The sequence below is a fragment of the Penicillium solitum genome (assembly GCF_028829755.1).
Source record: "Penicillium solitum strain IBT 25940 chromosome Unknown utg000005l_segment0_segment0, whole genome shotgun sequence".
Classification (NCBI taxonomy): domain Eukaryota; kingdom Fungi; phylum Ascomycota; class Eurotiomycetes; order Eurotiales; family Aspergillaceae; genus Penicillium; species Penicillium solitum.
In genome coordinates, this window is record NW_027072125.1 from 3,830,839 (window position 1) to 3,855,087 (window position 24,249).

The window sequence follows — 24,249 nt, forward strand, 5'->3', positions numbered from 1 at the left end:
TGTCACTACGATCTCTCCGAACAGCACTGCAATATCGTATAAAAAAAGGAATAGTGATCAAACAAAGTGATATTATGTACAGTACAAACGGACAAGAGCACAAAGAAGGTACTCTCCAGACCCTCTTCTGCCATCTTTTCGTCTCCCCCCGACACAGACCCGATCTGGGTGGCTATAAGACCGGGTTTGGACAGAACCGAATCAAAAACCACGGGATTCAGTCCAAAGCCGACCATTTCATCTCGACATCAAAATTGTCCATTCCCCGCGGTATCGATATCAACCATCAAACCCGAGCCCCGAAACGCAATCGCATAGCTGAACACGCAAGAAAAGACGTAAACGCTTATGCCGACTCTCCACCAAAGCGGTTCTTCTCCTGTCCGAGGTAACCCTTAATCTTGCTGTCCTTAAGGAGCTCGAAGTACTTCTCTGTAGGGAATATATAGGTCAGTACAATTCCTCGCAATCGCAATCACAACCAATCCACATAGCCCCCAATCCATTAAAATCCGGTTATTGCAGAATCAAACACCCGCAAACCCTTCAATAACCTTCAATCGCCTGGATATGTAGCGTATATAGGAGAGAAAAACAAAGGAAAACAACCCACCTCGGTAAACACCACACTTCTCAAGGTGGTTCACGCCCTCGCGCGCATAGCACTTGCCCAATTCCTCGCCAACCAGACGCGCCATCATGCTGCGGACCCATTGCTCGCGGATAATGGCATCGCGGGCGTTGTGGACTGCGACGTTGTCCTCGAAGTCGACACCCTCGTAGGTCGGGGCGACGGTGGGCTTTTTGGCGAGGAAGGCGGCGGACTCGGCGGTTGGCATTGTGGGCGGTTGGTTTGTGTGGTTTGGTGTGTAGTTAGGGTGTAGTGAGGTGATTTGCTTGCTCGGGCGGAGGACAATGGCAGCAAGGGTTGGTGGGAGGGAGTCGGCTTTTGGAGGCTGCTTGATGCGGTCGTCTGGATCGTTGATCTTGAAGGTTGGATTACCTGCTTTGTGATTGGGTGGGATGAGGGCGGTCTGGGGTGGTTTGGTACGGGAGACAGAGGGGGCCTTTTGTGCAGATCTTGTGGTCACGTGGATCTATACAAGCCGAAAACGGTAGGTCAGACAGGGAAGTTTTGATCACTCGAGATTAGATTTTTATTTGATCTAGATCGAGTCGAAACTATTTTGGTACAGAAGAAATGCCTTGGAAAAATATCATATTTTCAATGACCATGCTTGTTCACACCAGCTACCGTACAATGTGGAACCACTAAAGCAATATACATAACAAAGCAAAACTTTCAAAAAACCTCTCATAATGCGAAGAATAATCACAACAATGTAAAACTGCTGTAAGCAAGCATAATCAATGTAAAAAGCATAAAGAGTAAAGAGTATGGATCAATCATCCTCGTCTCTAACCTTTCCGGTCATTCGGTCGTATACATCAGTAACACCATCCCTGAATCGCTCCCAACCTGACCGACCGAGCCAATTGCTCAGCTCGCGGAAGTAGTAGATTTCAGACCAGCAATCACGACCAAACATACACCCAGCCATGTTGACTAGGAGATCGTGTGCGTTCTGTTGATAGTGAATGACTGGGTTATCTCCGTCGCCGCATGCGCCAGGTGGGAAGGCATTGATGGTGCGCTGTGGTAAAAAGCCAACACCGCTCCGCACCCATGGCTGACTCTGATAAATGTACTCCAGGGCATCCTGTTCTTTATGTTCCCAGTCCATATGCATCTGCTCGTACATGACCGGATCCCACCAGGTATCGAGCAGGCGGTCTGTCCAATCAGATCGGCGCACAAAGAAGGATCCGAGATTGAATCCGGCGCAGTCTTGTGTCAGAAGCATATTCAGTGAATCTGCCTTGCCATCACCCTCGAGGGAACGACCTAGCTCGTCGAGCCAGAACTCGGGTAGTGGGTGGGTGATATTGAGAGGGTTATAGGCGGTGATATCGCGGTAAACGTGCGACTCGAGGTCGTTGAATAGATGGTGTTGGAGAGATGTGTCGTATTCCATAACCCAGGTGTTCAAGTCCAGCCACCAAAACCACTCTGCATCGGGATACTTGCGCATGGCTTCGCGGATCACATCGCCCTTCTCCCAGCTCTCGCGCCATTCATGTGAATATCGCTTCTTGGCCAGTAGATTAGCCAGTTCGAGCTCATAGCCCCAGTTTTGTGCATATCTCTGCTTGTTCCATATGCTGTTGCGTTCAATGGCCCATTCACGTGCACCCTTCCATTCCATGACGCCGCCCTCCACATTCGATCCGAGTATGATGACGAACTTGTTCCCGCCGCCTATGGGTGATCGTCGGTATGTTTGGATAATGCCTGGAATGCTGTTAAAATAATAGGTCAAAAAAATCCATCTTAGTAGAAATCACTTACTCGTCCAGCAAAATAGATACCCAATCCATACCAGCAACAGAGCCAACAGCAGCCGGAACCGGCCCCGGCGTACTGGTATCCGCAAGGCACCTAGCAGGTCACAACCACTTCCTGAACGCTTCCATTCCCGGCCAAAATCATCCTTATCGACGTATTCACGCGAGGAAAACCTTCGAACGCTATGAAACCGAGTCGAGATCTGGTGTCGTTGGCGAGAGAAGAAGCCGCCATTGCGTGTTGAGAATGATGGATATCCGCGCACCTCGTCGCTCTTCGCCTTAGCTGCTGCCCACGAAATGCTGCCTGGTGTACCTGGGGATATTGAACCGGGCGATGGACCGTTCGGTGATACAGTGCCGCTAGCCGGAACAAGTCCCGGGCTTGACCACCCCCCGCCCGGGTGGGGAGAGGGTGATCGCGATAAGGTCATCGCGGTGATCGGCGCTAAACAGCGAATTGCTAGAGAGTGATTGTTGTGAAGTCTTGAATATGTCGACTGGAGGGAAAGTACGAGCGAAGGGATGAATTTGTTGTGAGGTCAGGGAGATGTAACGAGTGACGTGAAGTGAAGAGAAGGAAGTAGTTAAGACACGCCGAACATCATTAAACGTGTGTTGTACATTATGTGCCGGATTCGAGATGCGAAGGAACTTGAGGCCGAATGCGGTACGTCCGATACCACGGTCTTGGAGTAGGTGCGATTTTAAGTTTGGATCTTTCCCTTGGTTAAAGGGGAAATTGGATTTGGAGCTCAAATTAGCCTCAATACTTTAAATCTTGCATTTGGTATCTCTGATCACTACATGGACATACTGTACAGTTGACAATTAGTACAGTTGACATAGTCCAGTTTAGCCTAATTTAACCTACGAACTACTCAAGCGTAGATCGATTGGCGGAGATCGGCTCCACTTCTCTACATCTACTCAACTGCTTGCGGACAAAGACATTGTGGAGTATGGAAAGTATGTAACGATTAATTCCCACCGGACCACGCAGTTCCTATCAATCTACATTCAAAGCGGAAAGACGAATAACACCAGATCTCAATCTAATCCCGATCCTTGCATTGGGGCTGAATCGGCATTCGGTTCGCCGCCCCGCCAGCCTTGGCCATCAGAGCCTGTCGCACCATGAACCCGGCTTCGTGTCCGGGTCGAGGCTGGGCGCTGTCGCCATGGGTGAACTCGCACTGGAGCTTGAGGAACTTGGTTCGGTCTTTGTTTTTGTACACAGTGATGATGTCGCCCGTGTAGAGCTTCCCAAATTGTAAAGCCTCGGGACCATCCTCGGTCATAGAGCCACGGCGCAGAAGTGTGTCGTTTACCCAGATGCCAGAACGCGCTTTGGTTGATAGAATCGCCATCACACCTGGAATTTCGAGCCAGCTTTCACCGGCTGCGATCCTCGCCTCGATTCCTGGAGCCCAGAATGTGACCTCTAGGGCATAGGCGGGGATCCTTGTGTCCATGGGGTCGGCATGCTTGACAGTTGCCAACGGGCCTCGACCCCATGAGGTGAGCCGATCCTCAAGGTAGATTGTCAAGTCAAATATCGAACCGGGGAGACTCTTCAACTTTCCATATCTCTTTGGTGGTTTGGCGAACTCAGGATCTGACAGCGTGGAGGGAATAGGCGGGGTGTTGGGTCGGTGAACAATCGGTTCTGACGGGTCTGATTCCTCCGCATTCATCTGCTCCAAGATAGCTTGGCCTGTCTGCGCATCAAGGGTAGTAGCAAACTCGGCGTCGTATTGTGATCTGGAGGGGAGAGAGGGGTCGTTGGGAGCAGTGTTACGGCGGCTGGTGTGGGCACTATTATCGCTAGATGCTTCGCTGGCTGTGTCCGGGATTGCAAGAGCAAGGTCGATCCGACGTGTGAACTTGGCTTTTGGGGTTGGCTCCTGGGGACTCGAGATAGGTTGTTCCTTGGGACTCGAAGTCGGCGGCACAGAATCCCTGTTGAGTGTACTAGCTGGCATCCCGTCCTTGATCTGCCCAGGAGTGGTCTGCCGCAAGGAGGATTTGTTAACCGGGCCACCCTTGAGTTGCAGAGCGGGGTTCAAGGAATTCATGTTGAGTTGCCCAACGAGCTTCTCTGCGCCCATCAAACTGGGCGCAGTGCCACCGAAGGGAACCGCCGGGAGGGAAATAATCGACTCGTTGGGATCGTCGCTCATCATCGACTCACCGGAAGAGAGAAAGTCAACGTGAAAATTGTTTGCGTCGTATGCATCCATATTGCCGAGTGCGTGGGAGCTGCGCAGAGCTGAGGCAGAAACTTCCCCAAACAAACGTTTGGCATGATTGTCCACCACCGCTTGCCCATCTTGGAAGCTCTCAATATTGGGAAGACTGGGATAGCGAACATCGGTGGGAATGTACTCAATCCGAGGCCGTTTGGAGATTTCTTCACTGCTGCTACCTTCTTCACCGTCGGCTTCATGTACGTACCCCGGACCCTCGGCGATGGACAATTGTGAAGCGTCTAGCTCGTCCTCAGCATCCTCGCCGATGATTGAAAGCCCATCTTGACGGTCGTATAGCAAGTCGTCATCATCCTCATACTCATCCACATCAGCGACCTCCGCAATCCAAGGGTGCTGGAAACACTCCTTCTCTGTCGGACGAGAGAAAGGGTCCCGGTTGAGAAGCTGGGCGACAAAGTCAATGCCAGATTCGGACACACCTGCATTGCGCAAGGCATCGAAATCAGCATCACTTGTCATAATAGTACGAAGCATTTGGACACCTCGATCTTCTGCACGCCCTGAGTATGGTGGAACGCCAGACAGGATATGGAAAAGAACTGCCCCTAACGACCACATGTCAACGGATTGGCTGTACGGCGATGTTTTGGGCGGTCTTTGAATATCAGCAGAGGCTTCCCATGGGAAAAAGAAATTAGTGACTTACGGGTCTCCAACGCGACGCCTCTTTCGGAGCTCGCCACGGCGGTATTGATCATAGTCCGGATACACCTCCGGCGCACAGTAGAGAAGCGTCCCACAAAAAGTCTTTAAAAAGGTTTCCTGCTCCACCACTTTCGACAATCCAAAGTCGGATAATTTGATTCTGAGCGGGTCCAGCGAGGCGATCAGGATGTTGTCCGGTTTGATATCCCGATGGGTGATGCGGCGTTTATGCAAATAGTGAAGTGCTCGTAACGTTTGTCGTGCGATCGTTCTCACCATCTCCTCGGCAATTCTTCCCTGGGTCTGCAGGTATGTCGATAACTCGCCGCCTGGCACATACTCCATGATGATGTAGATCCATCGATCATGTTCGTGGTGATTGATGTATTGAACGATATTCGGCTGCAGCACGTTAGTTGTCTAGTTACAAGGCGAACTGAAAAATATCGCTTACATGTGTGAGATCTCTCATGATTTTCATCTCATTATCGACCTTTTGATCAAGGATACCGTTTTTCATGAAGCGGCGCTTGTCGAGTTCCTTTGCAGCATAGATGGCGCCATGTTGCTTGGTTGCAATCTTGTACACAGTAGCGAAGGCACCCTTTCCAATCTGTCCAGTCACATTGTACTCGGCACCACCGGTCCAATGCATGCCATATGCGTTCGCGGAGGACCACGCCAAGGCCGACGGGCCTGGGCCCTGTCGTTCTTTATGCGCTGGGGCATGAGCATGGACTCTTTCGAAATACCGAAACAAGTTCTGGTGGTATTGGACAGCGAATCCTTCTCGTGACGGAATTCGAACCACAAAGCGGACCTCGTCGGAGGTTTGCGATCCGGTAATGACTTGAATGACGGATCCATTGGTGAGCATTCGACTGTTCCCATCCTTCTGAGATTTTCGCAGGCGGCAATTGTCCACAATGGTACCATTTGTCGACGTATCCTGGAGCATAAGAATGCCGTCTTCGGTTAGAAATATGCGAAAGTGAGTGTTCGACACTCGTTTAGCATCGTCATCAACACTCAGAAGAACATCACAGCGAGAGCGATTGCGGCCGAAGCAAAAACCAAGTCCCAGGTTGTGAACCTTTGACGAGAGCCTCAATGCCAAATCTAATGCTGCTGTGTGAGAGGATTCGTGCTCTAGTATGTCCCTTTGTAGTATATGCTGAGCACATATTCCTCCAGTGGCACCAACAGCATCATGGGCAGCATGCGAATTTGGATGGAGGATACAGATGATGTCGGCCAAGTCTGAATCTTGGATGCCAGAGTTATTCATTCCCATTCGGCGAGGATCAGCACATGGCTGGGTGGATTCCTGAGTGGCTTCCATTATGAGGATGAATGCAGGTGCAAATGAAGGTGCTAGGAGAATGAACAGAGAAATGAACTACAGGTACAGATCCGATGGGGTAGGGTATATGTGCTGCGAGATCAGCGAAGGGAATTTGCATAAAAGGGTCATTAACGTCGTAGACTGGAGATATAATGAGTCAGCAAGGTTGCGCCAACAAGCAAGGGTCAGGGGGAGTTTGTATATATACCTCGAGGGGAATAGGTACTAGGGCCGAGGAACCGCACACCCGGGCAAAAGTTGGGCAAGATAATGATATGTATGCTTCAAGACCAATGACGCATTCACCAGGGCATGTGTCGCCTGATCAAAGGATTGGTCTCAGATGCTTCGCTCAATAATTGTAAGGAGCGGAATAGGCAATGGGTGAGCGATAAGTGAACCGTGTGGCTTGCAGAGTGGGGTGTCCCTCCTCAACTCTCCTCAAAGGCAGTGTTGGTCAACAGAGATGATGACGCTGCCCATGGAATTAGAAGTGAGTTTATCCAGCCCTTGTCCGCGAGCCATAAGAATACAGAGCTCGATTCTGGTATTAAAGATGTCTACCGGTGGAGGGATACCGGACCGTCAGGATGCCGTTCAATGAGTTGCTACCCAATGGTGTTTCCGTATTAACAATGCTCGAATTAAGGAAGGGACTGTATGCTGTGATTTCGAGTGGGCCAAAAGGTATGTCTGTGAAATTCCGTTCCAACAAATTAGCAAACGTTTTTTGGAAGCTTGAAGAGGCCTTTGCTTAGTATCGACTCGAGATCGAGGATGAACTCACACAGCTTGAAAGATTTCCTATCAACCTGTCCACGGCTAGTAAAATTGAGACAGTAGACAGATAAAAATGGGGATGCCGGGACGAAAAGTCGCACTCCTTGGAAGGTCGTCGTCCGAGGAACAAGACCAAGAACGAGCCGCAACAATTGTGACTCGGTACCTGAGGCAACGACGCGTTCCTAAGGCGCATAAACTCCTTACTCATCAGGCAGCAGGCGCGTTGATTGGTCAACCGGGATATAGCGGGGGCTAACCATGGAATCGTTTGATGCTCGATCTATGAGAAAATTAAAAATACATACACACATCACTACATAGTAAAAGAAAGGCTATCATATATGTACATTTGGACGTACGCTAGATTCAGTTATTATTTTCTTCAACTACTTACTCCCGTACGGCTTGCTAACATCTTCACTCCGTTTGAAATCACCCTTCAGTGCAGTATCGAACACTTGTTCCAGTCGTGCGAGCGCTTCATCCGATACCTCTGTGACAGGTCAGATTCTGAGTCATGCATTCCCGAACCCAAGGCAGATTGAGGAAGCACTTACGGTAATGAACCACGACGCGGCCACCCATCAATCTCAGCCCTTTTTGCTGTCCAATCTCTGCCAGGTCATTTGGCCCCACTCCTGATGCCTCGAGATCCAACCAAACCATGTTGGTGTGCAGGGGGTACTCCAGCTTCCCACCGCGACTGGTCCACAGATCGGCTACGCGCTTCGCCTTTTTATGTGTTTCTGCAAGCTTTCCGGTCTGGCCTTTGGGGTCCGTGCCAAAAGTTTCAGTAAGTGCAACCCGGGCCGCAGCTGCAATCACGCCCGTCTGTCGAGCACCGCCGCCGATAGATTTGCGGAACCAGCGCGCTTTCTTGATAAACTCTTGGGAGCCCACAATGATACTTCCAATGGGTGCCCCTAGTCCCTTCGAGAAGCAAAGACTAACGCTATCAAACAGGCTTGTATATTCAGGCAAGCTCCCAGCACCGGACACGACGGCTTCCCACAGCCGGGCACCGTCCAAGTGAACCTTGATGTCATTAGCATGAGCCCATTCCACAATGCGCTTCGCCTCAGCAAGCGGCATAATCATCCCATCCAGGGTATTCTCCAAACTGATCAATTTGGTCGGACAATAATGAATATTATCACCCAGCACTGCATGCTTTTTGATATCTTCCAACGTCAAATGTACCCCGTTTTTGGGGATAACAGGGCTCACGGTGGCGCCAGTCCAGGCGCTCACACCGCCAGCTTCATAGCAAATGATGTGTGATCTATGATCGCACAAGACTGAATGAGGTGGCTGCGCGAGATGCGAGCGAATGGCCACCTGGTTTCCCATTGTCCCGGAAAGGACCAACAGACTATCCTCATGCTTGGTAATCTTGGCGACATAGCTTTGCAGCTCGTTGGTGACTGGATCCTCCTCGAACACATCATCCAGAAGAGTTGTCTGGCAGATCGCTTCAAGCATTGACGGTGTAGGCTTCGTCATTGTATCGCCTGACTCAAATCAGCTTCAATTCCGTCATTCCCTTTCCCGGTTGAGTCATACTTCGGAGGTCGAACTCGGCAGCTCCAGCCCCGTGCCAGGCTGTGGGCTTCTTGTCGGTAGTGCCAATGACTGCCGAGGCACGAGCCAGGGCATCAGTAGAGAGTTGTGCCATGGCGACTGGAAGGATTATCTTTCGTCCGCGCGGGGCTGTTACTCGAATTGCCGAGGAAGACCGACAGACTGGATGCAACAAGCGATTCATGGATGAGTTTTGCGACAGCAAGCGCAGATGGCTCGAGGGAATTGGGGAAAGAGGGGGCCGACACGTGATCCGGGGACAGAATCGATGCTACATTGTGGAACCGGGCAATATAGATATCGCCGGTGTGTAGCAGATCACATTGGTGATCGGGGGATAAGCCACCCAATTTATCCCAGTCCAGGTCCACAACCTAAAAGTCGTGTTTCACCTATCAGAAGGGTATACATAATCTGTAACTCGAGGCCTCCGCGGTTATGACGCCACTGCAAGTACGGAGTAGTCCTTATCGATAACCAAGTTAGGACTAGTGCGGCCAACGGACGGCCTCGACCGCTGAGTCAGCTTTGGCTGGCCGCGGGCGGGCAATGCGCTTCAGTGGTTCAAGTCCGCACAATCTTACGGACTCTCTAACTCCTCACACTGGTCGCGCAAAGATGGATCTATCCCATCTCACACGGCCTGGCATTTTGTGTCAGTGTGCTCGGTGCTCCAGCTCGCTGGCTGCACTAGAGAATGAGTGGGCCAAACTATCTAATGCCTACTCAATCCCAACGGCGTGGCTCAGTGTCGACCTCCATCGCATCGCCGTTTCTTCAGAGCGGAAACAAATCCCTCAGACATCGGATATGACACTTTTACGTGGCCGTGTCATCCAAGAAGTGTCATGTAAACTCTGTCAGCAACGGATGGGAGTACTTTGTCCACTTGACAACGGGTAAGTGGCTGTGGACCAAGACTGGCGCTTCTCACTGCTAATCCGCTCTAGGATGAATATTCTGTGGAAAATGTCAAAAGTCGCTTTTAGGGAGATTGTTACCATGCGAACGGTGGAGCCCGTCTTCAAACAGGGGGCCCTTGAACGACTAATTTGTCCCCCAAAAGAACCTCCGCGCCGAACCCCCGACCTCGTCCAGGGCAGCGCACTAGTGCCAGCTGGCTGCACAGACCCCACCACCCTCGATCCGTCTATGCAAAAGCAGATGCTCCACCAGGGTAGAAGCATCGATCAGATTTCCAACTCAGTGAACCACCTCCAAGACACAATGTCAGATCTCAAACATTCATTTACTGCACTTCGAATTGAGTTGAATGGACCCGGTCGAAATCTGGGCGAAGGCTCCATACTCCAAGGACAAGACTTTGACATGATTGCTATGGTTCTGAAGGAGCTAAAGTCCAAGTCTGATGAAATCGAGAAACTGAAGTTGGAGATTGAAGCGCTGAAACTGAAGAATCGCTACATGGGAGTCAACCTGCCACAGCAGCAGGAGTCATTGTCGGTAATGAACATGAACGCTGCGCTCCCCGAAGTTCGGAGCCCTGGCTTGCTTCAAGCGGGCCGGAAACGTAACTGGCCTGACGCCTTCCCGAGCGATCGCAGTCAGGCAATCGCAGACTCGTTCGACGAAGACGATATGGTGGACGAAATGTCGCTATCAGATCCGCCGATGTATAGCTCTCGCGTTCCTCTCAATGACGAACGTCAGGCTACAATTACCAACGGGCCCCCGGCACAAGAGCAACTGAGGTCCCTGGAGGTGCATATGCCTCCTCGAGAGCCCCAAAACACCTCTAACTCCCTTCAATGCCAATCATACACCCTACAGCAAACCATAGCCAAACGCCCACGTCTGAGTGCGCCGGTTGAAGATAGCCCCCAAACAGCCCCTCCAGAGCCCCAAGCTGTTCCCCAGAAAAGACAGCCTGGCAGGCCGAGGAAATCGATCAGCCAACCCACCATCCCCGATTCCACCGGATCACCCAGTACCGCGCCTTCTAGCACGCAAGGGGATGTGGAATCAAACGGCCAGCAAAACATAGTGCGACGTCGCACGTCTCGTCGCAGCTTGCGTGCACAATCCCTTGGTCCAAATGTCAACCATGAACCTATGCAAGAGGACCAGCAAAGGTCACAAGAATTGACCAAGGCCCCTCCTGGGACTCACACAGCAGCCAACAAAAAGAGCAAGCGTAATACCGGCTCTCCCAATGGGAAACGAACTGGCGCTCCAGATGATGATGAAGATGAGGCCTCTATGAATGAAAAGCGGAAAGCTAAGGTCGCGGCGCGGGACGTCATGGCGAAGCTGGCTTTACAGCACGAGGAGGCCTTGGAGGCCGAGAATGCACGATAAATTGTCGGCGATTATCATTCACATACTTGTACAATAGACAATACACAAGACATAATTGTATTATGACCAAAGCCCCAACCAAAAACGATTGGTAGGTGCGAGTAGTTGCTGGCCAATCTCATGGATCCCTAATTCAGTCTGTCAGGCCGACTCATAGTGGGTGGCATGAAGCGTGAGGGGAAAGCATCTTATACAAGTTAAATGCTGCATTTCCCCTCTTTTCATATGGTCAGCGGATGGACCTAAGATTGTACTTGTCCCGACTGATGCGACAGTCGGCAAGGATGGGACTGCTACAATGCAGCTCGTCATAAAAGATTAACTCAGAGGGGCATCGGATAGCCCTCTTGAGCAGAAGAGGAACTATATGAGGAACCTGGGTATCCAGAGAAAGGAGTTGTTTGGGGTCCTAATAGGATGTTCCCTGTAGTCAACGTAGGAGTAATCTGACAACGAATCACCTCTTGCGCAAATATAAATCCGTTTTTGGTACTGCACAAGGCCATCTACAATATTATCGCCATAAGGACAAATCATATATATCGGTAGAGTAATTGGAAATTGGATTCCTAAGGTATGTGGGAATATATCCTAACGCACTATCATATCTCATTAAACATCATTATTTTCACTTTGCAATGCCCCCAAACACTGTAAGAGTAACTAGCGAGTCGAGATGAAGTTCTGCGAATCGGACTCTTGTTGGCTGAATGACTGAGGGAATGCTGCGATCCCACCAACGATGCCAATGGCCATAAAGGCAAGGGAGATGAGAGACCAGATGACTCCCCAGCACTGGGAAGATCCACCATACCTCTTTGCAAAGACGCTGGCATCGGAGCTGTTTACTTTGCGAAGGATGAGATCGTCGCACTAGAGCACGGGGTATTAGTAAAATAAACCAAGAGAGCGTAACTGGTACTTACAATATCCCAAACACTGTACAAAGCTGACATGACACCAATAAACAGCTGGAGAGAAAAAAGGTGATTAGTGTAAGTCGACAACGGAGGGAATCAAAATGTCAGACATACCACGACCCAGCGCAAGGCTTCACCATGGACAATGAACCAGCATGCCACCAACAACCCGACTGCAAGAAGAACAGTCACGATGGTCAACCAGTCTCTCCGTGCCCACCAAAGGGTGAGCAGAAAGCAGACACCGAGGATGATGCTGGCAACCTTGCTGGCGACGATATTAAATCCAGCGAAGATCAATAGAGCGCCGATAATCGATGATCCCAGGTACCCAGCAGGCAGCGTGATAGCACTCATACCGCCCTGCATGACAGTGACACCACCTTCATGTGGATCCAGTGAGATAGACTTGACTTTTCCGCCGGTACAGCAGGCAGTAATCGCATGGCCGAATTCATGGAAAGCAATCACTAGCATCTATCAAGGGGTTAGTCACAGCCTGTCAATATAGGGCTGAAAGAGTATTTACCTTGAAGGGCCATAGTACCCAGCGGACATATGGTAGGTTCCATAGTAGGGCGATGATCACAACATATGCTGCCATCACCCCTAAGGTGACGGCTTGGGTATGGTTGACACTCAAGTCACGCCGGGCCAGTTGGTGCGGGGCCGTTTCCACAGCGCTTTGGGCTAGCGCTGCATATAGGGCTGGCATGGTGTGCGATAAACAGGGTCGGAAAATCGAGAAATGGGAAAATGCAAACGTGCGAAATGACCGAGAAAGTGCAAGTGGAGTTTATTTAAACTCTTAGAGAGATCATCCACGCGTCCCTATAGGGACGCGCATGCCACTTGTTATTGTTCGTGGCGCAGGTGGCTGATCTGCCGTGGCTATTTTTAGCGGCTTGGCCCGCTTGGCCTTTTAGGCTGAAGGGTTTCATACTCTATACTCTTTCATACTACCATCTATCAAAACATTGGAAATGCTATTCTTTGCAGATCAATGTAGAGCTTCGGAATTTCCTATAATGGATTATTCTTATAATAGATCAAATCATCTAAAATTGTAATGTTCGGGTTGCACCTGCCAACTGGCTGGGGTTATATATATGTGAGGAAGCTGCAATGTATCTAATTAGCATAGCAAACGCGACTCGCATTTTTAACTCCTCATTATCGTTTCACTCGCCATTCAACCCCAACCACTAGTACAACCCAATATTGTATCAAATAAGAGACAGAATGAGTTCTCTGGGATGTATAAGATTAAGATGGTGGTTTACGACGCTAAATCTTCAACGGCAGTCACATGCCGCGTGGCATAGAGACCGACTTCGAGAGGAACTATGCGAGCGTCGACTTGCAGAGAAAAGTTGGGAAAAGCTTAGCGAGACTTCAGATGTTCTTTTCTCAATCACCCGGGTCCAATATGATGGGTTTCCAACACGGACTCCGTCCTGCTTGTCCGGCCTCCGCTCCAGCCCGATCTATATGTATATGTTAGCCAAATACACGTCGCTATGGTCGTTTTACAAAGTGGCTGCCCTCCTTTGTAATGTGCGGCACTGGAACCTGGTAAATGAGGTTGTAAACCCAAGCAAAGATCGCAAACTGGCTGAAGTCGCTTCCCGCCACGAGATTGATCAATCGGACTTTGAGCGAGTAAGCCGCAAGCTTAGGCTGGTCTGGCCGCTGTTTCCATGAATCACACGTTATCATGTCGGCGTGGTACACCATCCGATTATGTGTTTGCTGCTGGAATTATGTGACATACTCCGCATGTTGATGTACTTCCTTTGTTTCTTTTTTTCTTCTTTCCTCTTCAAGTAGGACGCCTTTTCCCATTGAATGTCAAGCTCAGCCTGCTCCTGTTCCTCCTGACCTGTACACCTTCAGAATTCACGATGCAACCTTTCATAATGATACACTCTAGTGCCCGTCCCAACCTCATCGAACTACAATCCACCTAAGGTGAGCCTACAGATTGTGCCATGCCTGAATGCCTTACTTATGCCTTACTTTGGCCTTACTTTGGCCTTACTTTGGCATTACTTTGGCATTACTTTGGCTTCAATGTAGACCGCTTCTAGGCATCAATTTATAGTGTACGGAGTATTGTAATAGCATCGGACCGGAATAACAAAACCCGACATTTTCAACCCGGTGTTTCCCTACCAATATTAGGTCAATCGATATGATTCCGATTGCATTGAATAGGGAATTGCTTAACTAATTATCTAATGTGAGAGGGTCTTATATTTTCAAGGGGTAGATTTGGTGGTTCAAATTGAGGTATATTCACTGCCAGTTCCCGCCGGGGGGGGGGGGGGGGGGTGTACGATGTTTTGTATGGTGGGAATAGCGTCGTTTTATCTATTGAACCTGGGCATTTACAATTTTTTTCTTAATAAGGCAACTGTTATTGTAATTCATGTAACTATTTATGTTTTTCTGCCAGGCCAAAATAAGGCAGGAACTAGGCCTTCAGGCATCATTGACGCCTGAGCGCTATACACCTGGGTAGTGACTAACAAGACCCATTTGAAATAAAATAAAAATAGTAGCTCCCTGAAAATGGTAAAAAGTAGTTTCAAAAGTCTCCAATGAAAAAGGAATGTTGCTACTACCTGCCAGTACTACCAAACCCCGCATTTCGGGGATTGGGATCAACTTCACCATTGCCACTTGGATCTACAAAGTGAGACCCACGTAAATGCGGGGAGAACTTGTCTCCTATCAACTCTCCTCCATCACCATGCTCTGCGTGCTCCTACTCCTAGCAGGACTTGCAGGCGGTACATATTCCCAGGTAACTACAGAGACGAAGACAGACACAACCTACCACAACAATGCCGGTGTTCTCAAATATGTTAACCCCCTTATCGGCACCTATGGAACAACACCAAATGGCAATGGCGGCATGATCCCATCAGTCAGTCCTCCCTTCGGCATGACCCGCTGGACACCGCAGACACGCGAGAACTTCATCTCGCAAGTGCCTTACGGCGACAGCGACCGTCTCATCCATGGATTCCAGGCCACTCACCAACCCGCTATTTGGATGGGCGAGGCGGGTCAGGTTGTACTGACACCGGGAATTGGCGAAGTGCAGCCGCTATTTCAGAATCGAGGATTGCAGTTCCGGAAGAAGGATGAGAGGAGTACGCCATATGTTTATGAGGTCCTTGTTGATGCTGCTCAGCTCTTGGACCGCGACTGGAATGCCACGGCTGAGGCTGTAGGTGACGGGCCTGTTCCCGGTGGTGCGGGCTCCGTGCCGGATGAGGTGAAGGAAGGTGCAAATGGGCGGACGCGAAAAAGGCAGATTGAGTCTGTGCTTCGTAGCACAGATAGTGATGACTATGAGCGATCCATTCAGGTATCTGTTCGCTTTTGATAATGGTCACGGATTCCTTCTGATGGTCTTCAGGTTGCCATGTCCGCAGATTCCCATGTGGGCCATCTTCGATTCGACTTCCAACACAGCTCTAGTAATTTGGATGTCGAAGGAGAGCCCTGGGTATTTATTCAAGCTTCGCGTCGGAACTGGACGGGTGAAGTCCATATTAATGCGAACAGTCGGGAGGTCTACGGCTATAACACCGAGCGTCAGGATTACCTTCTCGGACCAGACAAAGCATCGTCGTTCAAAGGATATTTCGTATCCCGCTTTTCTGAGCCGTTTATTGAATTTGGTGTCGCAAATGGAGGCTCGGTTATAAAGGATGAGATCCACCAGCACGGGAATTTCACTGGTGCATATGTGAAATTTGCTAACTCGACATCCCGCGTCGAAGTGCGCACTGGTGTTTCATACATCAGCGTCTTCCAGGCACGGAAGAACCTTGAGATTCAGGCTCCAGATGAGCACACCTTCGAGGATACTGTTGAAAAGGTGAAGTCAGCCTGGCTTGAGAAGCTGGGGAGGGTATCCATCAAGGGCATCAACAAGACTCATCCGGATAACGACCCGCGCACTATTTTGTATACTGGCCTGTTTCATGCACTTCAGTATCCAAGTGACTTTTCCGAGCCAACGTCAAAGCAGGATGGTGCACCGCGTATTTTCTACTCGGGCTACACCGATAGTGTTCACACCAGGAACGACTCATACTACCAGTCCTGGTCAATTTGGGATACGTACAGAGCCGAGCACTCGCTCTTGACTCTTTTCGCGCCGGAACGTGTCAACAGCATGATGCGATCCTTGGTACGCATCTTCGATTGGTCCGGTTGGCTGCCAATGTGGGCCAACCTGGTCGAGACGAATATAATGATTGCGACAAATGCAGACGTGGTTCTTGCCAACGCTCTAGAGCGAGGGTTTAGGGGCTTTGATATTGGCAAGGCTTGGCAGGCAGTCAAGAAGGATGCATACACCCCGCCTGATCACGATACCGATACCCTGTACTATGACCGTGAGCCGGGCACTTCATATGAGGCCCGTGCTGGACTCACATCATACATGAAGCAGGGCTGGGTGTCTAATGATGGCTGGTCCGAGGCCGGTAGCCGCACATTGGACTACTCATTCAATGATTACGCCTGCTCAGTTGTTGCGGCCCACGCGGGAGAGAATAACTCCACCGTGCAAGCCCTCAAGAAGCGAAGCGCAAATTATGCGTATCTTTGGAACAACGAGACTCAGTTTATGCAAGCTCGAAACGCGAACGGGACTTGGGCGAATAACACCTTTGGATGGACCGAAGGCGATGACTGGGTCTACACGTTTGATGTGATGCATGATCTGAAAGGACTGGCTGACCTTTTTGGTGGCCGTGAAGCCTTCCGCGATAAGTTGGATGCGCACTTCCACGGCGGTCACAATGATCATACCAACGAACCAAGTCACCATGTACCCTATTTGTATTCTGCTCTCGGGTATCCCAAGCAAGCAGCTGAGATAATCAGGGACATTGCTTGGGAGAACTACAACACAACCAGTGGAGGATTGGGCGGAAATGAAGACTTGGGACAAATGAGTGCTTGGTACGTCTTCTCCGCGTTGGGGTTCTATCCCGTCAACCCTGCCAGTGACGAGTATGTTGTCGGGACACCGTTATTTGAGGAAGTGTCCATCCGCCTTCCTAGTGGAGCGAGAACTGGTGGAGCCGTCGCCAATGGTAGAGAGAGGAGGCTTGAAATTAGCGCTCCGGGGGCATCCACGAAGCCATACCTTGGTGGTTTGAAGGTGGATGGGAAACCTGTCAACGCCCCTATTTTGAAGCACAGTCAGATTGTGCATGCGGCAAGAATCGAGTTTGAAATGAGTGCTACACCCACTTCCTGGGGAATTCGCCCGTTATGGGAAACTTGATACTAGGAGCGGGTCCAAAAGCACCAGAGAAATCAAGACTTGAGATGCGAACTGGAGGTAGCGATCACCAGTTTTGGTAATTGAAAGGTCGCTTCATATTTCAATTGTTCTTGGGTGCGAATCTGTTGGTCGAGTACTTTTTCCCAACGTCCATTTCCCGCGTTCATCCATCGACTTCCTGCTCCGTTGGGATTCATCAATCGCCACATATTCCCTGCTAGTTTGATCCTTCAGTGTACCCATGTCGATTTTGCATTTTATTCAAGTGTATAATTGGATCTGACGATCATTTCCGGAACCCCTCATTGATTTTGTATCACCTCATTCTCATGATCTGTTGCAAACTATTGCGCCATAGTCCATGCCGTCTCGCAACTGAACACATAATTCCTTGGCCATTGATAAAGTTCTACCCCATCAACTTTCTAACTGGTCGCCAATTTATTCCTCCGTTTTCTCATTGTAACCTAGCGATAGCATTTAACTATATCCGCTGGAAGCTACCATGCACGATACCCAACAAGGATTAGACCGCGCATCAGGGCAATACCAACCGAAGCTAGAATTTAACATAAACGCCACAAGGGCCAAAATTCCTGTCGGTCATTCCGTCTTATCTTGTTATTATAGTTTCTGGGCAGATGATGCCTGCCGCTCCCCTGACCGCGCCCCAGTTATTGTGGGGGGCCCAAGTTCAACAAGAGTATATATACATCGCATGTCTCGCCATGTGTTTCACGAAGATCCCAGTTCTCAACTTTCCTCCTGTCTGCAAATATGGGTATTCCCTCTCCCGTACGGGAACATACAGAGCAGCTCCCCCAATATGACAGCAGCGATAATGATAGTCTGAAATTTACCACCGAAGTTGGTGGGAACACCTCCAAGGCCACATACCAGGAGGCATCGGGAGCGCCCGTTGAGGTTAATTCCCCGCTGGGGTATTCGGTCGGTTGGGTTACGGTGATTTTCTTGAATTTGAGTAAAATGATTGGAACGGGAGTGTTTTCAACGCGTACGTACACCTCGACAGTGAGCGGATTATTTGAAGATATGCTTACATACAACAGCATCGACGGTCCTCAAAGGTGCCGGCTCTGTTGGTCTCACATTGTTCTATTGGGTGATCGGATATTTGATGGCATCTAGCTCTCTATCAGTATACATGGAATTCGCATCGTCTTTCCCCAGTCGGTCCGGTTCCGAGGTTGTCTACTTGGAACAGTCCTATCCCCGACCCAAGTATTTCTTCCCTACTGTCTTTGCGATGCAGACGGTGCTTTTCTCGTTTAGCAGTAGTAATGCCGTTGGTATGATTACATTTCTGGTGTATGGCGAAGTGACGAGTACTGACTTTATCTAGTACTGGCCCAGTATCTTTTCAAACTTGCGGATTCGGAGGCTACTCCGTGGAAGTTGAAGGGAGTCGCTGTAGCTTGCTATAGCGTCGCAGTACTGGGTGAGTGATAATTCTTGTATATGTGTGATACGTGCTAATGATCTCGCCGCAGTTCTCGCGTTTCACACCAGATGGTCTTTGAGACTGGCAAATGCCATCGGGTTGGTCAAGCTATTGACATTGATATTGTACGTGTTCACCCGAAATATACTTGAGAGACAGATATATTTAACCGGCAGAGCTGACCAAGCTTAGCATCGGGATAACTGGCTTGGTGGTTCTCGGAGGTCATACCTCAGTGAAAGACCCCAAGGCAAATTTTAGGAATGCCTTTGAAGGCACTAGCGGTGCCACGGCCTACGGAGCAACCAATGCATTGACTAAGGTTTGGTTCTCGTTTGCGGGCTATGAGAATGCTTTCAATGTTGTCAATGAAGTCCGGGTATGTCTTTCACATCAGAATTTGAGGATCCTTTTGTCTAACTCGCATTAGAATCCTACCAAAACCTTGAAGTGGAGTGCTCCACTCTCATTGGGAGTTACGGCAGTCCTATATGTGCTGGCCAACATTGCGTATTTTAGCGCTGCGACCAAGGAGGAAATTCTGAACTCGAAAGTCGTTGCGGCTGGTGTCTTTTTCGAGAAGGTATTTGGAACTGGTGGTGCCTCTAAGGCGTTGAATTTCCTTATCTGCATGAGTGCTTTTGGAAATCTCCTTGCTGTGCTTATTGGACAGTCCCGTATGCTGAGGGAGTGTGGAAGGTCAGTGATGAAACGCTTTGTATATTTTGGAAGTGACCTTAACCCATTGGATATAGACAAGGTGTTTTGCCTTTCACTTCATTTTGGACTTCGACCAGACCGTTTGGAACACCGCTCGGTCCCTACTTTGTGAAATGGAGCTTAACGGTTATAATGATCCTGGGGCCGCCTGCGGGTGATGCATTCAGTTTCGGTACGTTCTGGTCTCCTTTCTGACCTGCTGTTTGATGACTCCGTGGGAACCAAAAGGACGGTGTGCTAATTTTGGGAAATAGTCGTGGACCTCGGAGTTTACGCATCGAGCTTCTTTGGCTCAATACTCACAATTGGCCTGGTGGTCACTCGAATTCGTCGTGCACGCCTCAATCTCCCGCCACCGGACTACCAAGCCTGGCACGTTACCGTGGCATTTGCAATTCTGTCTAACCTGTACATGGTTGTGATGCCGTGGTATCCGCCCAGTACTGGGGGCAATGGAGGCGATGTGAGCTTCTGGTATGCAACATATTGCGCGGTTGCTCTTGGAATGTAAGTTGTTGCCGTCCTTACTCGTCATTGGTATATATCGCTGACATGACCCACCAATACAGTATCGGAGTGTGTGGGATTTACTATTATGTCTGGATCAAGCTTCTTCCTAGGCTTCAAGGATTCAAGTGGGAGCAAACGGTTCTCAAATTGGATGATGGTGCTCTGGCACATCGGCTTGTTAGGGTGCCTAAGAGGAATGCCTGAGAGATGTAACTAGATGACCCCAACAAGTGGCGCATATCATTAACATGTTAGCCAAATACTCCGTACATTCATATTATCACCTTCCAAGGAAATGTCACTCTATCTACGGTGTACGTATGCAAGTAAATATCATTTTAGCGTTAAAGACGTGATCTCAGCAACCACGTGTGGAGCCCGCCCCACTTCCCTTCGAAGGCCGGGTATTCCGGGGCCGACCCGTTCGCTTTCCAGCCACATCAGGGACCTCGGCAGTACCAATATTTACACTTCACGGCCTACAGATGGAAAGCTATCGGTATTGGTATGGCCTATCGATGGGCTGAGGTTAATCCAATCCTCGTATTATATCTTATTAAGGCTTATTGCCGATGGGGCGCTCTACGATGAGCCGATGGGCTGTCGGCTGTGGAGCCTATTTCTCCGTGAGCTTTTGGTATCAACAACTCAGGTTAGGAAATTTGGCCGATCACTATTAGACACGCGGATGGTGTCGTATTGATTGGCTCAAAGCTACAGCCTGCTGACCGAGAACACTTGCTTTGGCTGAGATTTGTACCTCGCACCAGTGCTAGACCCTGGTCGTACTAGCGTGGAGATCTACTTCCCCTGCAAGAATCGAACTTTCACCCACGTTTGATCTGGAAAAAGGTACCACGCTACCCAGTGTCTCCGCGACGTATGGGAAACCCGCGGTTTTCGTCGTTGGTACGCCTGAGAACAGTGATTTGGGTTGCAATTTGTCCGTCGGGAGAGTAACACCGTTATCCACTTCTAACCCCCACAGCAGCTGTTTGTGAGAATTATCGATGAAGAAAACCCCCAACCCTAGTTTGTCGAAACGCCCCAATGTAGCGGGGTATGTAGTTAGAAGCTCTTCATGTCTTCACAGGCAAAGGCCCACCAGGGCCTCCCGTTTTGACTCATTTCCGAGGCCGCTCGTATCACACTTGGAGATAGTACACATATTCCTGGCTATACATCGAAGAAAAGCATCTGAATGGTCTCCCACATCACGCCTTAAAACACGCTGAATCGGTTAAATTAGAGTTTCAAATTCGTACGTCGTCTGGGACAGAGACTCCATACGGTGGCGACTGCCCTTGGGCACCGATATAGACATGCTATACACCGTCTTCGGGACAATTGGATTCCCGCGATCAAGAGTACAGTTCCTTCAATGTGGCTCTCACATATTGGTTCGTTGCCATGGTTCCACTAGCATTCGCGATTCACGGGAGACTTCACTCGTGGATGATAAGACCGTTGTCAATAAGGTCATCGGCGTTAATAGAAAGACCTAGAAGAAGGCCTCGCTGATTCTTGATCCCATTTCCAGTTTGAATGCATTCATGGAAGTTGATGCGACTCTACGACATTTTAGAGCTTCATACTAGTAAAGAAATTGCCTATGGCTAGCAAAATCCGTTTGCCCACAGCTTAGCTTGGGCCTAGTCACATATGCGGTATCGCAGGCAAGAATGCGGGGCACTTTCAGATTTTAGCTTTCTCACTTGAACATTTTGCCATCCAACACACTACAACTCTTCAACCCGTTTTACCGTGAGTTTTATCAATATATCTTGAGAAAGACTGTTTTCCAGTAGCTAACATAGGGACATGGACTAGGGACCCCTGTCTCAAGCTTAAGAGCAAAGTCAAGACTCATCTACCGCCAAAATGCCAGTGACTGATGCACTTCGTAGATCCACCCTCCCTTTTGACATCTAACCCAACGTGGAATCCATGGCTGACCCCTTTGCGATAGAGCCCCCTCTCACCCCCGCCGAGCGGGCGATTGTAAAATCCTATGGCGGTTGGACATCCTTCATGCAAAGCTTCGGGCTTAAGCCATGGGAAAATGATGACGCTGAAGAAGGAAAGAGAATTCTCGAGGCCTTTGTTCGAGATGAGGGAGACTCTGAATGAGACACTTACGATGGGTCTCTGGGTGGAACATGATGATTGCGATACGGGGGATGGATGTCGACCATGCGTTATTGAGATTCTCCTGAGTTTCACGATGTGATACAAACAATAATTCTCATTCTCAGTGATCGCCTATTCTGGTTGTCTAGGCTATACTCATAACTGTCTTTGTCTGCCCAGTGCCCCCATACAATGGATCTCGACATAAAGCCATAGGCGACGGTGTGTAGCTAGAGCATATAGCCTGTTCTTACTTTACCTTTCACCGAAAATGAATTCCTGGAAAGTCCAAGGTGAATCATCTGTGTGAACCGTCCACGGATGGCTTTAACATTGATATCACAGTGATAAACCTCTACTCGACTGCGACTTTATGCCACAGTCAAACTGACTATCCCCTTACTCTATATGCTAAAGCATGGCCCAAATAGTAACGGCCGTCGGAGATAAAATTACAAGGGCTTGCGAAATACAATTGCAAAATCTCAGCGTGCTTCCATTAATGACGTTAAACACAGAATACGTCACATACATCAAGAGCGCCAGAAGCCAGCTCCAATGGAATCAAACCTAACCGACCATGACCAAAGACCAATTCATAACCCATCCAACACCTTCCCGACCCGAAGAAACAGGATCTGTAATCTAAACCGTGTTTCCCGCTGGGTTACACCCGAGGAACCAATCCGCAAACCCCTTGAAAACCATCGATGTGGTTGTCTGCTCAGATAACTCGTAAAGATCAGAAGAGCGAAGAACAAGGCTTTCACCATCAAAGTAAGACTCCAGCAAACGCGTATTATTGCCCATAAACGACACGATCAAGATCTGCACAATACCCAGTCAGCAACCTATAAAAACGCACAATGAACGGGGGGAATCCAAGACTTACCGGTGCGATGTTATGGTGAAGTAACCGCACCTTTCTCAACTGACTCAACATCAAGCGAAGAATGATCAACAGCTCTCATAGGCACACTATGCTATCCTCCCCGTCCAAGTCATGGTACGTGACTGCTTTCATATGTGGGGATTGCTCTCCGGGAATGTCCATGATCTTGAACACGCCAAAATCAGGCTTGTTATACTTGTACAAATGCTTGAATGGGTTGTAATCGCCGACGCTGTCGAGGGGCGTTAGATACTATAAACTGATACAACAAAAAATTATCTTAGAATTACAATTAAGGATACTGACCTCATCGAATGCCATAGCTCGTTTTCACATCTCAAATTTGTGTCGGCAAAAGCATAATCACTCCAATCTCTCTCAAGTGATATGCTCGAGACATTGCATCTGTAAAAGCATTCTTGTTATTGAGGTGCTCGACCGTTTTGCGAATCAGTTTCTTGCGAGGTTGCGGGAGGTTGGGTTTCGGCGCGAAGAAGTGAGGCTTAAGGTCCGAGCTTTTGTTGAGAGCCATAGGCTGGCGCTTGATGTTCAATTCATCCAGTTGTGACGCGTCGAGTGTATGCAATTTCAGAGCATCGATGGCAGCCTCGAGCTTGATTAGAGTCTTGCGCTGCTCCAAATGGTCGCTTGATTCGTTGGGAGTTGTGTTTGAAGACATGTTTGGTGGTGTCACGGTAATGTGGGCTTGGATGAGAGTTTTCCGAATTTGGAAGACCGTGACTGGAATATTTGGGGGGTTTTATGTGGAAGGATCTCAGTAGGTGGCTTAGTAGAGAAGTATGAAAGAGGAATGGGTGGTGGAAGTTCAATAGAGTGGAGATAGTACTTCCAAGGTTGTTAAAAAGTTTGGACTCCCGCCAACTTTCACGTGTTGAAGTCGGCCATTGTTTCTGAGGAGTCACAAGATTGATGATATTAGATCAAA

General features: G+C 49.3%; 9 protein-coding genes across 9 annotated transcripts; 4 read left to right on the plus strand and 5 right to left on the minus strand.

Moving 5' to 3' along the window:
• Nucleotides 1–346: 346 nt before the first annotated feature.
• N7455_009044 (putative alpha-1,6-mannosyltransferase subunit) lies at nt 347–2,840 on the minus strand (the record flags this gene model as incomplete). Its single annotated transcript, XM_040958798.1, has 4 exons — nt 347–432; nt 614–1,097; nt 1,425–2,353; nt 2,411–2,840. 4 exons carry the CDS (start codon nt 2,838–2,840, stop codon nt 347–349), a joined length of 1,929 nt encoding a protein of 642 aa, XP_040810828.1.
• A 621-nt stretch (nt 2,841–3,461) lies between these two features.
• On the minus strand, nt 3,462–6,666 carry N7455_009045 (serine/threonine-protein kinase; the record flags this gene model as incomplete). Its single annotated transcript, XM_040958720.1, has 3 exons — nt 3,462–5,274; nt 5,326–5,726; nt 5,779–6,666. The coding sequence occupies 3 exons, from the start codon at nt 6,664–6,666 to the stop codon at nt 3,462–3,464; spliced, it is 3,102 nt and encodes a 1,033-aa protein (XP_040810866.1).
• Nucleotides 6,667–7,784: 1,118 nt separating this feature from the next.
• On the minus strand, nt 7,785–9,224 carry N7455_009046 (threonine aldolase GLY1). The gene is made up of 3 exons (XM_040958793.2): nt 9,016–9,224; nt 8,010–8,963; nt 7,785–7,945 (listed from the first exon to the last, which is right to left on the minus strand). Exons 1-3 carry the CDS (start codon nt 9,215–9,217, stop codon nt 7,839–7,841), a joined length of 1,263 nt encoding a protein of 420 aa, XP_040810743.2. The 5' UTR covers nt 9,218–9,224; the 3' UTR covers nt 7,785–7,838.
• Nucleotides 9,225–9,651: 427 nt separating this feature from the next.
• N7455_009047 (uncharacterized protein) lies at nt 9,652–11,352 on the plus strand (the record flags this gene model as incomplete). The annotated part of the gene is made up of 2 exons (XM_040958790.1): nt 9,652–9,932; nt 9,984–11,352. The coding sequence occupies 2 exons, from the start codon at nt 9,652–9,654 to the stop codon at nt 11,350–11,352; spliced, it is 1,650 nt and encodes a 549-aa protein (XP_040810738.1).
• Nucleotides 11,353–12,015: 663 nt separating this feature from the next.
• On the minus strand, nt 12,016–12,987 carry N7455_009048 (M50 family metallopeptidase; the record flags this gene model as incomplete). The annotated part of the gene is made up of 4 exons (XM_040958786.1): nt 12,016–12,225; nt 12,279–12,323; nt 12,387–12,749; nt 12,802–12,987. 4 exons carry the CDS (start codon nt 12,985–12,987, stop codon nt 12,016–12,018), a joined length of 804 nt encoding a protein of 267 aa, XP_040810840.1.
• A 2,040-nt stretch (nt 12,988–15,027) lies between these two features.
• Nucleotides 15,028–17,589, plus strand: N7455_009049 (GH92 family glycosyl hydrolase; the record flags this gene model as incomplete). The annotated part of the gene is made up of 2 exons (XM_040958721.1): nt 15,028–15,651; nt 15,703–17,589. The coding sequence occupies 2 exons, from the start codon at nt 15,028–15,030 to the stop codon at nt 17,587–17,589; spliced, it is 2,511 nt and encodes an 836-aa protein (XP_040810806.1).
• A 777-nt stretch (nt 17,590–18,366) lies between these two features.
• On the plus strand, nt 18,367–20,485 carry N7455_009050 (uncharacterized protein; the record flags this gene model as incomplete). Its single annotated transcript, XM_040958730.1, has 9 exons — nt 18,367–18,604; nt 18,660–18,899; nt 18,953–19,048; nt 19,101–19,176; nt 19,244–19,430; nt 19,482–19,750; nt 19,807–19,943; nt 20,026–20,278; nt 20,341–20,485. 9 exons carry the CDS (start codon nt 18,367–18,369, stop codon nt 20,483–20,485), a joined length of 1,641 nt encoding a protein of 546 aa, XP_040810767.1.
• A 1,743-nt stretch (nt 20,486–22,228) lies between these two features.
• N7455_009051 (uncharacterized protein) lies at nt 22,229–22,411 on the plus strand (the record flags this gene model as incomplete). The annotated part of the gene is made up of 1 exon (XM_040958704.2): nt 22,229–22,411. One exon carries the CDS (start codon nt 22,229–22,231, stop codon nt 22,409–22,411), a length of 183 nt encoding a protein of 60 aa, XP_040810783.2.
• A 645-nt stretch (nt 22,412–23,056) lies between these two features.
• N7455_009052 (uncharacterized protein) lies at nt 23,057–23,982 on the minus strand (the record flags this gene model as incomplete). Its single annotated transcript, XM_065606070.1, has 4 exons — nt 23,057–23,239; nt 23,304–23,342; nt 23,391–23,555; nt 23,671–23,982. The coding sequence occupies 4 exons, from the start codon at nt 23,980–23,982 to the stop codon at nt 23,057–23,059; spliced, it is 699 nt and encodes a 232-aa protein (XP_065461019.1).
• Nucleotides 23,983–24,249: the final 267 nt, after the last annotated feature.

Coding starts and splice junctions, on each gene's coding strand:
- N7455_009046 (XM_040958793.2), bottom strand. CDS start 9,217: ATGAATCGCTTGTTGCATCCAGTCTGTCGGTCTTCCTCGGCAATTCGA. Junction 8,964..9,015: donor TGCCGAGTTCGACCTCCGAA/GTATGACTCAAC, acceptor GATTTGAGTCAG/GCGATACAATGACGAAGCCT. Junction 7,946..8,009: donor CCGCGTCGTGGTTCATTACC/GTAAGTGCTTCC, acceptor GACCTGTCACAG/AGGTATCGGATGAAGCGCTC.